We start from the raw sequence: 13,320 nt of genomic DNA, 5'->3' as shown, positions 1-13,320 counted from the left end.
CTTTTTTAAGTCTATTTTGTCTGATGTAAGTATTGCTACTTGTGCTTTCTTTTTTTTTTTTAATGCTTACTTATTTTTGAGAGAGAGAGACAGAATGTGAACGTGGGGGGAGGGGGCACAGAGAGAGAGGGAGACATGGAATCTGAAGCAGGGTTCAGGCTCTGAGCTGTCAGCACAGAGCCCAGTGCGGGGCTCAAACTCATGAATTGCAAGATCATGACCTGAGCCGAAGTCAGATCTTAACTGACTGAGCCATCCAGGTGCCCCTACTTGGTCTTTCTTTGGACATCCATTTGCATGATAGATGTTTCTACATCCCCTCACTTTCAATCTGCAAGTGTCTACAATGAGTCTCTCGTAGGCAGCATATAGATGGGTCTCGTTTTTTTATCCATTTGGTCACCATATGTCTTTTGATTGGAACATTTAATGCATTTAAATTCAAAACAATTTTTTTTGAGAGAGAGGAAGAATGTGTGGATGTGTGAGTGAGGGAGGGGCAGAAAGAGAAGGAGAGAGAATCTTTAAGCAGGCTTCATGCCCAGCGTGGACCCCAACATGGGACTCGATCTCACAATTGTGAGATCATGACCTGAGTTGGACACTTAACCTACTGAACCACCCAGGCACCCCCAAAGTAATTATTGATAAATATGTATTTGTCATTTTATTATTTGTTTTGTGGTTTTGTCTGGAGATTTTCTTTTATCCTTTCTTATCTTTCTCTCTTTTATGATTTGCTGATTTTCTTTAGTGATATTTTGGATTTCTTTGTCTCTATTCTTTGCATATTTATTAATGGTTTTGATATATGGTTACCATTAGGTTTGTATATCATCTCTTTTGAATATAGCAGTCTATATTAAGTTGATGCTTATTTAAGTTTGAACCCATTCTTTTCTCCTCTCCTCCCCACATTTTTGGGATATGTTGTTATATTTTACATCCTTTTAGTTTGTGAGTTCCTTGACTGATATTTTACAGAAATATTCATTGCTACTGCTTTTGTCTTTCCTACCTTTATACTGTCACTTCTGGTTTCTCCTTTCCACTCAGAGTTCCCTTTAACATTTCTTACAGGCCTCGTTTAGTGATCATGAACTCCTTTAGTTTTTTGTTTGTCTGGGAAACTGCCTCTCCTCTTTGGAATGATAGCCTTTGCTGAATAAAGTATTCTCAGCTGCAGATTTTTCCCCTTCATCACTTTGAATATATTATGCCATTCCCTTCTGGCTTAGAAAGTTTCTGCTGAAAAATTTCCTGCTAACCTTACAAGTTTTCCCTTGTAAGTTACTACCTTCTTTTGTCTTGCTCCTTTTAAAACTTTGTCACTACACTTGGCCAATTTAATTACAATATGTCTTGGTGTAGATCTGCTTTTGTTGATTTTGATGTGCTTCCTGGTTCTGGATATGTTTCCTTCCCCAGATTAGGAAATTCTTCAGCTATTATTTCTTCAGATAAGTTTTCTGCTCCCTTTTCTCTCTCTTCTTGTAGGAGTCCTATAATATGAATGTTATTACATTTGATGAAGTCACTGAGTTCCCTAAGTCTGTTCTAATTTTGCATAATTCTTTTTCTCTCTTTTGTTCAGCTTGGTTACTTTCCATTACTCTGTCTTCTAGATTGCTAATTCATTCTTCTGCTTCTTCCAGCCTGCTGTTTATTCTATTAACTGTGTTTCTCATTTCATTTATTTCATATCTTTGCTATGTTATTCCTTATCTTTGTGTTAAGAGTCTCACTCATGTGTTCCACTCTTTTCTCAAGTTCAGTAAGTATCCTTATTATCATTACTTTAAATGTTCTATCAGGCATGTTACTAATATTTGTTTTACTTAGCTCTCTGGCCAAGGCCTTGTCCTGTTCTTTCATTTGCAGTAAGTTTCTGTCTTCTCATTTTGTCTAAGTCTCTGTGCTTACTTCTGTGTGTTAGGAATGTCAACTATATCTCTTATTCTTAAGGGTAATGACCTTATGAAGAAGAGGTCCTGTAGTGCTCTGCTTTGTGGTATCCTCTGTTCCCTAGGGCCTGGTGCTTCCGGGAGTGTGTCCAGTGTGTTTTGCGTATCTTCTGCTTTTTTGTCCTGGCCATTTTATCCTTCAGGCCAGTCATCTGCAGAGGCTTTCTTTGTCTGTTGTGGGCAATGTTTGGTCCCTAGCCTAAATGTGGTGTGTTTTAACTATATAATGTGGTGCATTTTAACTATATGTGCTCTGGTCTGTCTGTGAAATGAGACCTGTCACCATCACTGCCAGAACCAAGGCTCCGAAAAGTTCCTACATGGGGAGATACAGTGTGAGCAAGGGTTTGGGCTGGTCTTCTGGAGGAGGGAGCCTACCATGCTGGGACTGAGGCAAGTGTGAGTGGGAGAGGCAGTTCTACCAGAGCACAGGGAGGTGGGGCTTGGTTTAAGCAAGTTAGGTAGTAAGTGTTGGCACTTTACACTGGTTCCCACGGGCAGTCCTATGCTTATACTGAGGGGCAGGGTTGAGAAATGGTGCAGGCCAGTTTCTTTGTTCCCAGAGGGGTCTCTCAGTGAACTCTGTCTTTCTGGGACATACTCTGAGATGAGCGAGTAACCTCCCCAGTGCTCTTCAGATCGCTATTTCCATGCTGTATGTTTGCCTGCCTTCTCTTTAAGAGCAAGGCAGTGCCCTAAGGGTTCTCTTCCAGCCAAGCCTGCCGACCTTTAAAACTCCACGCTGGTTGCCATAAATCATGAAATTTGGCCCCTCTTGCTCTCTTACTGTGGGATTTGTTTTCCCCGGATGCTCCCCAGTGTGTTAGTATGTCTCTCGCCCTTCTCTCCCACCACTGCTCCCTGCCTACCATAGGGGCCACCATCCATTTCTCTCCCAAACTGTTGTCTCTGCACTTTCTGCCTTCTTTGATGTGGCCTCCTCTCTACCTTTAATTGTTGCAGTTGGTTCTGCCAGTCTTCAGATCAATATCTAGGTATTTAGGATGATTTGCTAGTTATCTAGTTGTGTTCATGAGCCAAGGTGAGCCTAGAGTCCTCCTACTTTGCTGCCATCTTCTTAACCCCCACATCCCCGTTCTTTAAGCGACTTATCATTGTCTCTCCTCCCCTGCCTCACATCCTCATTTCAAATAGTTTTTAACTCTCAAACCACTCACAAAAATCAGACTACAAGGAGATCCTTTGGGTAGCAACAAATGCAGAATTCATAATTTATTCATTTGCGGGGGTCTCTTGATTCCTTTAATTCAGCTTTTTACAAATACCAGATATGTTCCTAGGATTAATGTCCACTGTAACAAGTAGTTATGTAGAGTTGATCATACTAGAGTTTTACCAAAATGGCTAGGTTTTTTAAATACAATTTTTTAAAAATTTTGCTTGCTTAATTGGGCATAAAATGGCAGGTCAAGGCGACTTTGTGTTTCTTCGATATCTGTAGAAGGTGAACAGATCCCTTATTTGCTGGACATTTACATTTTATAGATATTTTTAGTGACAGTGGATAAAATATATGTACCTCAAACCTTTGAGTGTTAGTCAAGGTTTTTCTGTATTATAACATTTTTTTAATGGCTAAGTGGCAAAAAAGATTATAAATCTCAGTAAAAGTACCTCTAGGAAGATTAGGACGGACACTGACATTTAAGAAACCATTTCTAATCGAAAGTCATTATTCTGCTTCTTATATATTTGGTGTTTTGGTAATCATTCACTCATTCTACAATGTTGAATGTCTGTCAGGTCTGTGGATGAGACCTCTTAAGGAGCGGACCTCCAGTGGAGGAGTCTACCATGTAAATAAATAATACAGCACCAGTATACGTTAGCGATATGAATAAAACATTTTCATTTCAACTTAAAATTGTGGGCATTTGTGCTAAAACATATTGCTTATCTAAGAAATAATTACATACTTTTTCTTTTAATCCTGTGTTCTTTATTTTATCTGAGTTTTAAAGACTTAGAATTTATACTGCAGGCTTAAAAATTAGCTCTTAGTTTGTTCAGGGTGGCACCGACCAGTGTGTTTAACTCTGTGTCAAGGATGTACTATGGACTGGTTACAACATTTCTTTGTTCACTGGCCAGTCTGTCCGTCTGTCCATCCTTCATCCTCCTCAGCCATAGTCATCTTTTGCTAAATGTATCCCCCTGATCCCAAGGGCAACTGAGAGAGTGTATGAGTCCCTCAAAATAAATATAATCAGCATAAATACATAGTAGAAAGTCCAGAGATGTCTGTATATAAAGCCCACATTAAGTAGGCTTTTTTTTTTCTTTTTTACTAAAATCCATGAAGGAAATTTAGGTTTTCCACGCACTAAATCTACTTTAAAAAGAGTTGGGTGGTATCAGTTTTTCCCCACTGCTATCACTACATATCCTCTCTTTGGCCAAGTGGTTGCTGTTTGGATTCATTACCAGTCCGGTAAATGGTAATACGGAAGGTCAGTGTGCCTCTAAGAGCCCTGATGCATTTCCATATCCAGTGTGAAGAACATGAAGTATGCATGCTCTGGTTCCCATTCCTTGTCACAGAGAATAAATCACAAGCTATATTGAAAATACAGTCTCTGCAGACTTTGGTGTTATGTCCACAGTTTCATAGTTTCTCAGGTGTTTCAACTTTTGCAGAATGTGATATATCTGCTTGTTCTTTTAATTGTTAATATAAGAATCTATATTTGATATATTATTAAAATTTAAAATGTATCTCCTTACATTTTTAAATGTGAGAATACCTGCCAATGGGAAATATCCCTGATCTATGCATTTAGTTATAATTTTTCCACAGTTATAATATTATAACTGATATCCAAATGGTATCAGTTGAGTCCATCTCTTCATCTCTTTATCTCATGGATGAAAATGATAATACTCTCTCCCTGTTTTCTAAGATTAAATTTCAAGAAATATTTATTGTGTAGAGACAAATAAAACTCAGTGGACCTAGGGTATTCACAGTCTATTAGGGAATGCAGGTCTATAAGTAGATCATTGCAAAATAGTGTGGAAGTTCAAAAGTAAACGTGTCAAAACCCAGAAGTAACTCTAAGGAAGCAATGGTTAATTATTTGATTGGCAAAGAACAAGAGAGACAAAGCAAGGATTGATGACTAGACTCATGCCAGATGGACAGGGTTAGGGCAAAGACGTTTCAGGAAGGGAGGCTAGAATATGCAAGGTTACAGAGATGGGAAGTGGCCCATTGTGCTCTGAGAGCCAGAAATAATTGTGTACTACTTATACAAAAGCTGTAGGCACTGCCCAGAAATGCCACTGGAGAGTAGACAGGGCCAGATCCAGAGGGACCTATTGCTTGGATTTTATTCTTCAGGCAGGGGACAGATTTAAAGCCGGTGAGAGTCATGACTGTGTGTATTTGGGGATCATTCTGGCAGGATGGATTGGAGAGAGTGAGCATGTAAGGTAGGAAGACTAAGCAGAGGAAGAAATGAGGTCAGTGAACCAGAAAGGAGCCACAGAGGATAATGGAGGGGCCAGGACTGAGCTGAGAGCTGAACTTTCCAGGGGCTGGAAGGGTTAGGACTTGGTGACTGACTAGAGAGTTTCCTTTCTGTAGCTTAAGACATGTGGCTTTCTCCACTTCTCCCCAGTTCATCTCCAATGTTTTTTAATTCTTAGTTTCAAATTAGTTATCTACCCCTTAGACTATCCAGAGAGGGAAGAGGCCCTTTGCTTATTTATTTTTCCTAAAGCCCAGCCTAATGCTGTGTTCTTTTTAGGTGAGATGGGCAGACCTGGAAGAAAAGAAGGACGCGGATAGGAAAAGGGCCATAGGTTTTGTGGTCGGACAGACTGATTGGGAGAAGATCACAGATGAAAGTGGTCACCTGGCTGAAAAAGCCCTCAATCGAACCAAATATATATGAGACTTAGTTTTTGAACGGAGTCATTGTTCCTCTAAGGTAAGATTGCACACTCATATGAATAGCCTCTACTGTGTGGTTGTTTTGAAGGGTTTGAGGTAAAGGAGACAGCATGCTTTGCTAAAAATGCTTCTCGTATTATTTTTTGGTTCTTAAGTATGTGCTAGTTGCCAACACAGTGCAAGGTATTGGAAAATGGAGCAGTTTTCTACAACTCAGCTCACTTAACGTAAGACTTGAGAAAAGCTTGGATTCTGTATATTTGAGGAGTAGAGTGTTGAGATGCTAAAGTCTACTGAACTTTTCTACCTGCTATCTCCTGGCATGACAGCCTTTTCTTTTCTTTCCAGGTGGTTCGCTTTGAGGTGATCTGAAGCCACGGCCTCATGGAGCTTCGTAGTGTGTCACCTTGCCTTCCACGTTTCAGTTTTTGTTTTGTTTCTACCACTTTAGTTTTTTAAAGTTCTCCAGTGTCCCCAAGAGGTATTAGAATCTTGCTGTACCCAAGCAAGACATTAATTTTTCTTTTTAACGATTTTGGGGAGGGAGGGAGTGATAGCTTAACTGCTGAAGCCAGGTGGGGGTCTGCTGGAAGATTCCAACAGAAAATATTTCCTCCACTGTACAATGTCACAGACTATCTCTATCATCATTGCTTTGTGGCTGTTTTTGTTTTTTACTGTATGTAACTGGTAGCTGATTGTACTAGGATTAAAAACAATAAACTTTCACGATAAAGCCGATGAGATTCATGGGCTACACAGCATGGGCCCCTTTCTCTCGTTTTCTTAATTTTATTTTTTTTGCTTTTTTAATATGGTGTGTTCTAATTACGTGCTAGCCGAACATCCCAAAACCTCTTTCCTATAGAATATTATATAGCTCAATATAATACATAGCACATATTGTAAACACAAGGAAGTCTCCGTAATCTTTGTTTTATAGCTTTCTTTATCTTTGCGTCTTGAAGACTAGTAGAGACAACTGCAAATATTCATCAGTTCCCTGGAGCACATCAGTTCTGTAGCACGATGTTTTATTGTTTTTTATCATTATTATTACTTTGATCCTCTTGTTGTTGCCTCATGCCCCGTTATGTTTTGATTTTTCCCTCATCTGGCTTTGACTCCTGGTGGACAAAACTGATGTACTCCATAGAACTCAGGAACTTGTTGCCTTATTGCTGAACTTGAATTAACTGATGTTTGCATCAAGATTTCAGGGAAGGAGTATGGAGATGCGCAGCCCTCTGGCAGGCAGCCTTTAAGCCCTTCAAGTTTTCAGGTTCTTGCCAGATTGCTCATGATTGGAAAGCATGGCCTTCTGCACAGAATTTCCCCTCTTGTGGCTGGTACCAGGTGGAACCTAGAAATATATGGTGCTAAAACCCAAATATCATTCCAATTTAAAAACAGAAAAACATTCTTTTCCCTCTTCTATTCTGCAAAGCAAAAAAATATCATTTTCTAGCATGAGAGAAGACCTAGAGAAGAGGCTTCCTCCTCAAACACCGTTTCCACTTTGTAATCCAACTCTGCAAGTTCTAAATGTGTTCACAAAAGGCTTGAATATTTTGAAATACTCACTTTTGGGCTACAGACAAAAACCTTTTAGTTTTTTGACCTACGTTAAATACCGTGTGACCAGAGATGATATTTATTAGCATTCGAATAGTACTGCTTTGGGTGTCAAGAACGTGAAATTACAGTACTGAAGACCAACTTAATGGGAATCCTCACAACTTTCTGTTCTTTTTATCTTCTCTGAAATTCTGAATGTTTACATGTAAGAGGCTTTTAACAAGTCAATATTGAACGTGTAGTTTGTTTCATTAAATAACACCTACTGTTTGTAGTATTTAACAACTTACTTTGGTTGCTTATTGGCTGACAGTATACTTCTATGTACTGATCTTTCTCAGCTGCGTTTATGACGTTGAGTGAAGGTCCATCACAAGATAGCCAATAGAATTATTGTGTGTACAGAGACTCACTTGAATCTACCAAATGCCTGTTCTTATCAAAGACAGTATTTCCAGAATGTGTTCTCTAGTTCAGAAGACAATGGAGATATATATGTTCTTACAGAGAATGTCTTACTTTAGTTTTCTTAACCATTTTATGTTCTAACAGTATTCAGAATGCCAATGAAATAGGAAGTGGTAATCACCTGTGAATCACCATAAACCTGCCATATTTTTGCCTTGCAGCCATGGCTTTGTGTCTATGATCTTATACCAAAGGGGATAAGGAAAGAGGAAACAATCTGTAGAAGATACAGATTAACATGACCTTAGGGGATAAACATAGAATGTTGGCTACTTTCGGAAGTTGGTCTAACAAATAACTTCAATGAAAGAAGATTAATGAAAAAAAGATGAGGCCCCCAAAAGAAAGTAATAGAGACTGTCAGTTGGTATTTGATTTTGCTAGTCTAAAGGACTATTACATTCTTGAATTTGCATTATCACTGGACTACAGAATAGAACACCCAAGAATATCTTGGAGAAATTTCGTGTTGGTAGAAAATACCTTGATAACACAAATATTTTAAGTTTATTAAGAGATGTCCTTGGAATACAGGGGACCAAACTTGGATTCCACTTATGTGCTAGCATTTTACTGTTGTTTTATTTACATAGTTCTCCTTATCTCCGAAAGCTGCTTGGTATGTGTCTTAAATTTTTTATTTTAATCCTATCAAGTTGATTTAAAATCTTTTGTGGTGTCTGGTGTCTTAATAATAATCTGATATTGGGGAGAGTTCCTCATATCTTTAATGTTTCAGACCTTTTAAACTGTGAAAAATCTCATTTCAGTGATTCAGCTCTGCTTGATGAGACGCAGAAATTTTTTCTATTTAGAAATCATTTATTTAGGGTTAAGTTGGCATATTCAAAATACATTGTAATTGATTACAGGGATCAGAAGCCATCAGTTACTCTCTGTTGGTTGACACTGACTTGGATTCTCATAATTTTTGAGAAGTTATATTTGAGTCAGATATCAGTGATTAATTCAGAAGTTTATTGACAGAGACAAAGGTCTTAAATTTTCTGGTTGGATTTACTTCCTTTGTGAAAGAATTCCAGTTGTTGATTGAGCAAACCAAGTATTAAATTCTGAGTTGGACTGACTGAAACTTTCAAACTAGGTTTTCTATTAGGTATTTTATGTTACGGTAGGCTTTTTTGTTAAGTATTTTGTCCTGCTGACTGTGCGAGTTTCAGGTATTTTTGGTAATAGTGGTGTCTACAGCCTGTCTTACTGGTGGGACCGTAAAATCAACAGGTTGTCAGCTACAAAGAGACCATATAGTTGCTTCACATACAGTTTAGAAATACCAAAACTGAGGTGAATTTTACTAAGCCATACGAGAATGATTCCTCATTTTTAGTATCGACGGACCCTCATACAAATTCAAGTTCTTCTCTTAGAAGCCATGTGACCTTAAGCAACTCATTTAACCTATCTGAGCTTCCATTTCCTCATCTATAAAGTGACAGTAACAAAACTCACCTAGCAAAGGTTGCAGTGAGGAGTAAATGGATGATGTTGTAAGCTGCTTGGCACGGTGCCAAGCACCTAGTAAAAGGTGAAAAAAAAATGGTAGCTGTCATCATCGTCGTTAATTCGTTTTTAACTCGTACTTATATGTGCTTGAGAAATTTGACATTTTCGCTTGGCTTGAAGGTAATTGTCATCTTTTATAGCCAGCTCTTATAGACTGAGCTATGCCATGTGAAATGGTGTGGCGTGTGTGTGTCGGGAGAGTAAAACTTCAGAAGCATTTTCAGGTAAGCAATGAAACTGATTTTCAGAACCAGTATGGAAGCTTAAGAGGTTAGGTGCAAAGGTTAGCTAATATGCACCAAGGAGGGGATAAGTAGTAACAGAAAGCAGTTACCAGACAACAGGTGTGTACAAAGGTGAAAGCGCTGAAGCATTGATTTGTCTTGATTTTCATATATTCAAAGAGAAAATAGTAATTTTATGAATAAGTAATACATCCATGTGGCATAAAATTCAGAAGGTTCAAGGGCAAGTGAATTAAAGTCTCCCATCCCAACCCTCAGCCTCCTCCTGTCCCATCTGTAGAAGCAACCAGTGTTGCCTGTTTCTTTTGTTTCGTTTCAGAAATAATTCTGTGGACAAGCGTTATTAACATTTTTGTTTTTGTTTACTCAGATGGTAGAGTGCTACACAAAGCACCTTATTTTTGTGTTTTCTTTCTAATAGTATGTCTTAGAAGTCATTCAGATCATCTATAGAACACTCCCATTCTCAGTCTCCCTCCCCCTCTTCTCTCCCTCTCCCCCCCCCCTTTTCTCCTCTCTCTCCTTTCTCTCTTTCCTTCTCTCGCCCACTCCTTCCCTCCCTCTCGGTCTCTTTTCCTCCCTTTCTCCTCCCTCCCTCCCTCCCTCCCTCCCTCCCTCTCTCTCTCTCTCCCTCCCTTTCTGCCTCTCTCCCTCCTTCTCGCTCTCTTTCCCTCTCTCCCCCCCTATTTAGTTTCCCAAAGTTACCTTCTTATTTTAAGGAGCTTTGCTGAAAAATGTTAGCAATTGCTTCATTTATATTTCTGTTCTTTTCATGGCATGGGATATATATTGTATAGGTATATTTCTTTACAGTTTTATCACATGGGTGGGTTTGTGTGTCCACCCCCATCTTCCTCCCACCCCCATCTCTAATCCTTGGCAGCCTTTAATCTGTTCTCCATTTTTGTAGTTGTATCATTTAAAGAATGTTATGTAAATGAAATTATATAAGATGTAACCTTTTGGGATTGGATTTGTGGCCTTGTTTTACTTGACGTAATTCTTTTGGCATTCATTCCAGTTATTATGTGTATCAGTAGTTTGTTCCTTTTTGTTGCTTAGTAGCGTTCCATCCCTTTTCCCTTTTACAACTGCAGAATATCGTATATCTTTATCATAATTTAATATACCAAGTTTTCGTTGATGGATATCCGTGATGTCTTTGCTCTTATAAATTCTGAATTTCGTATATCATCATCACTCTGCCACCTCCTGTACTTGCCTGATTTCTAGCAATGAAGGAATACTACCAATGGCATCCTTTACATAGACATTTTCAGAGAGTGACAGGTGCTTGAGAGCCAGCACAGCATAATGGTAACCTGTCAAGAGAAATGACAATAATGAAATGACAAAAACAGACCTTGTTTCCTGGAAAGCCCTGCATGATAGGATTCTGACAAAGCAAAGAATCATGATGCATCTTAGAGGGCCAGAGACTCTGATGATTCCCTGGGCCACACATAACTAAGAGCTAAATCCTTACGCCTCTCTCTTCTGTACCTCTGGATATTTATGCTTTTCAGTGACTGATCTGATTCACTTCTTAGGCCCCATTGCTTTCACGTTAGACCCTAGTCAACGAGCGTCCCCATGGCTGGGGCTGAGCTGCAGTTAGGCACAGCCCTCTGCCCGCCAGCAGGACCTTGCATTTGTGATCCTATGAAGAGTTTGTAGATTTAATGGTTTATTATGTACGAAAGGACTTGACTTTGAGTCTTCTACTTAAGAAGCTTAAACTGCCTACCAAATATTCACATTCTTGTTTTTGACAATGTTAAGCTAGATTACAGATCCCTCTTCTGTATTTCAAGAATTGAAATAATCTCTTCCACCATAACTTGAAATCCCCCTCACACCTATTACTTCTGACAGTGAATTCTAATTCTTGACTTAAGTATGTCTAATGTTTATTTCTTTTACAGCATCTAGCTAGCTTGGTGCATGGCTCATGTATCTGTAGAGTGAACAGAGAGGCTATCTCCCGCGAGCATGGCAGTAGTCACACACTTACTCAGAGTCGGACAGGTAACTAAGGAGTGAGTCAGAGGGTGGAGACTGGCCAACTGGAGAACAAGGTAGGTCCAGTTACAGGGGAGGCAGTGCCTGCTTAGCCACAGCAGATTGTGGCCATATAGGGACGTGGGCCATTGCCAGATTTTCTGGGTTTTCAAGAGAAGTGAAAAATCAGGGTTTTTATGTGAAATCAGCGTTTGGGCACTAGGAACCTATTTTGGGTTCTGTTTAGTTTGGTAGGGGGTTTTTTGGCAAATGCTTTGGCCTGTGCAGTTCGCCTGCCATTTCAGACTTGAAGGCTGCCGGTTTGAAACTCTTGATGTTTAGGGAAGAGGTTGGAAAGACCTTAGGGCTCATTCCTGTCCAGTCCCTTCATTTTAGAGATGAAGTTTCTGAGGCCGAGAGAAGACCAATGACTTGGTCAAAGTCTTACAGTTACTTGATGGGGAAACAAGCCTAGAACTTGGGTTTCCTCGTCCCTGACTCGGCACTTTGTTTTTTCCTTACTATGATACCTTCTTTCTGAGGGCCTTCATAAGTGCTAAGGTGGTGAATGCTCCAGTATTGTGTGTGTTGTATGCACGTGCACATGTGTATGTTTTCTAAATTCTGTGGACCTGAAAGTGCATTCTGATGTAAACATATCTATCAGGAACAATACAATTCGGTTGGTTACCTCTAAAATCATCTTCCTTGCACTCTCACAGGTATAACTGTACACTTGGAGTCTCATTTATTATTTGTTAGATTGTTGAATGTTTTTAATCACAGAAGCTTAAAATTTTGACAAGTATTGAATTAATTATTATGTAAGAACAGAGTAGAGGAAATCATGTTTTGCTGTTCAGATGGCTCCTAGAAGTAATTTTGTGTTCTGTAATTTGTGATTTCTCATGTAATATAACTAACCTGTTTGTTCCAGCTCCAGTGACAAGCATCATAACCTACTTCACTTGGAAGTTCCCTATTACCCATCTTATTAAGGACAAACTCAGCAGCTTGATAATTAAGTCTGTCAGTAACATGATCCCAACTACTTCTCCAGCTTCTTCTTCCACCCTTCTTACCACATGCACACTACACTGTAGGCGCTGTCCCTAAAATTTCCTGTTTCCTTTAGAAATTGTATCTTAAGGCCCAACTCACATGCTACCCTCTACCTGAAGCTGTGTTCTTCCTGATCTTCCTGTTTTGCTCCCTCCTCCCAGCTCTCACAGGGTTTTGTTTGATTTGTCCTATGATCTCTCTCTCTCTCTCTCTCTCTCTCGCTCTCTTTTGCATGTAGCTTTGGTATATTTAATTTTTTTAAGCAGAATTAACATACAGTGTTAGATTAGTTTCAGGTGGATAATATAATGACTCAACAGCTCACCACAATTAGTGTGATCACCATCTGTCGCTAAACAGTGTTATTACTGTCTTATTGTTGATGAGGATGCTAATTGATGCAGCCACTGTGGAAAACAGGGAAGTTCCTCAAAAAATTAAAATAGAATCATCCTATGGCCCGGTAACTCTACTACTGGGTATTTACCCAAAGAAAATGGAAAAATAGATGCACCCCTGTGTTTATTGCAACATTATTTACAATAGCCAAGATACAGAAGCA

General features: G+C 39.2%; 1 protein-coding gene across 2 annotated transcripts in view; it reads left to right on the top strand.

The window, feature by feature from the left end:
• The window catches only part of YLPM1 (YLP motif containing 1), a 75,369-nt gene extending 68,748 nt beyond the window's left edge, over window positions 1-6,621 (top strand). For both annotated transcript variants that reach the window (XM_049612481.1, XM_049612478.1), the window contains 2 exons: window positions 5,735-5,917; window positions 6,229-6,621. In XM_049612481.1, the coding sequence (XP_049468438.1) occupies window positions 5,735-5,881 (147 nt within the window). In that variant the 3' untranslated portion in view covers window positions 5,882-5,917; window positions 6,229-6,621. The remainder of the gene's footprint in view (window positions 1-5,734; window positions 5,918-6,228) is intronic.
• The last annotated feature ends 6,699 nt before the right edge of the window (window positions 6,622-13,320 follow it).

This window comes from Panthera uncia, assembly GCF_023721935.1.
Source record: "Panthera uncia isolate 11264 chromosome B3 unlocalized genomic scaffold, Puncia_PCG_1.0 HiC_scaffold_1, whole genome shotgun sequence".
NCBI lineage: Eukaryota > Metazoa > Chordata > Mammalia > Carnivora > Felidae > Panthera > Panthera uncia.
The sequence above is the reverse complement of the archived record's forward strand: the minus strand, read 5'-3'. Positions and strand labels throughout refer to the sequence as shown.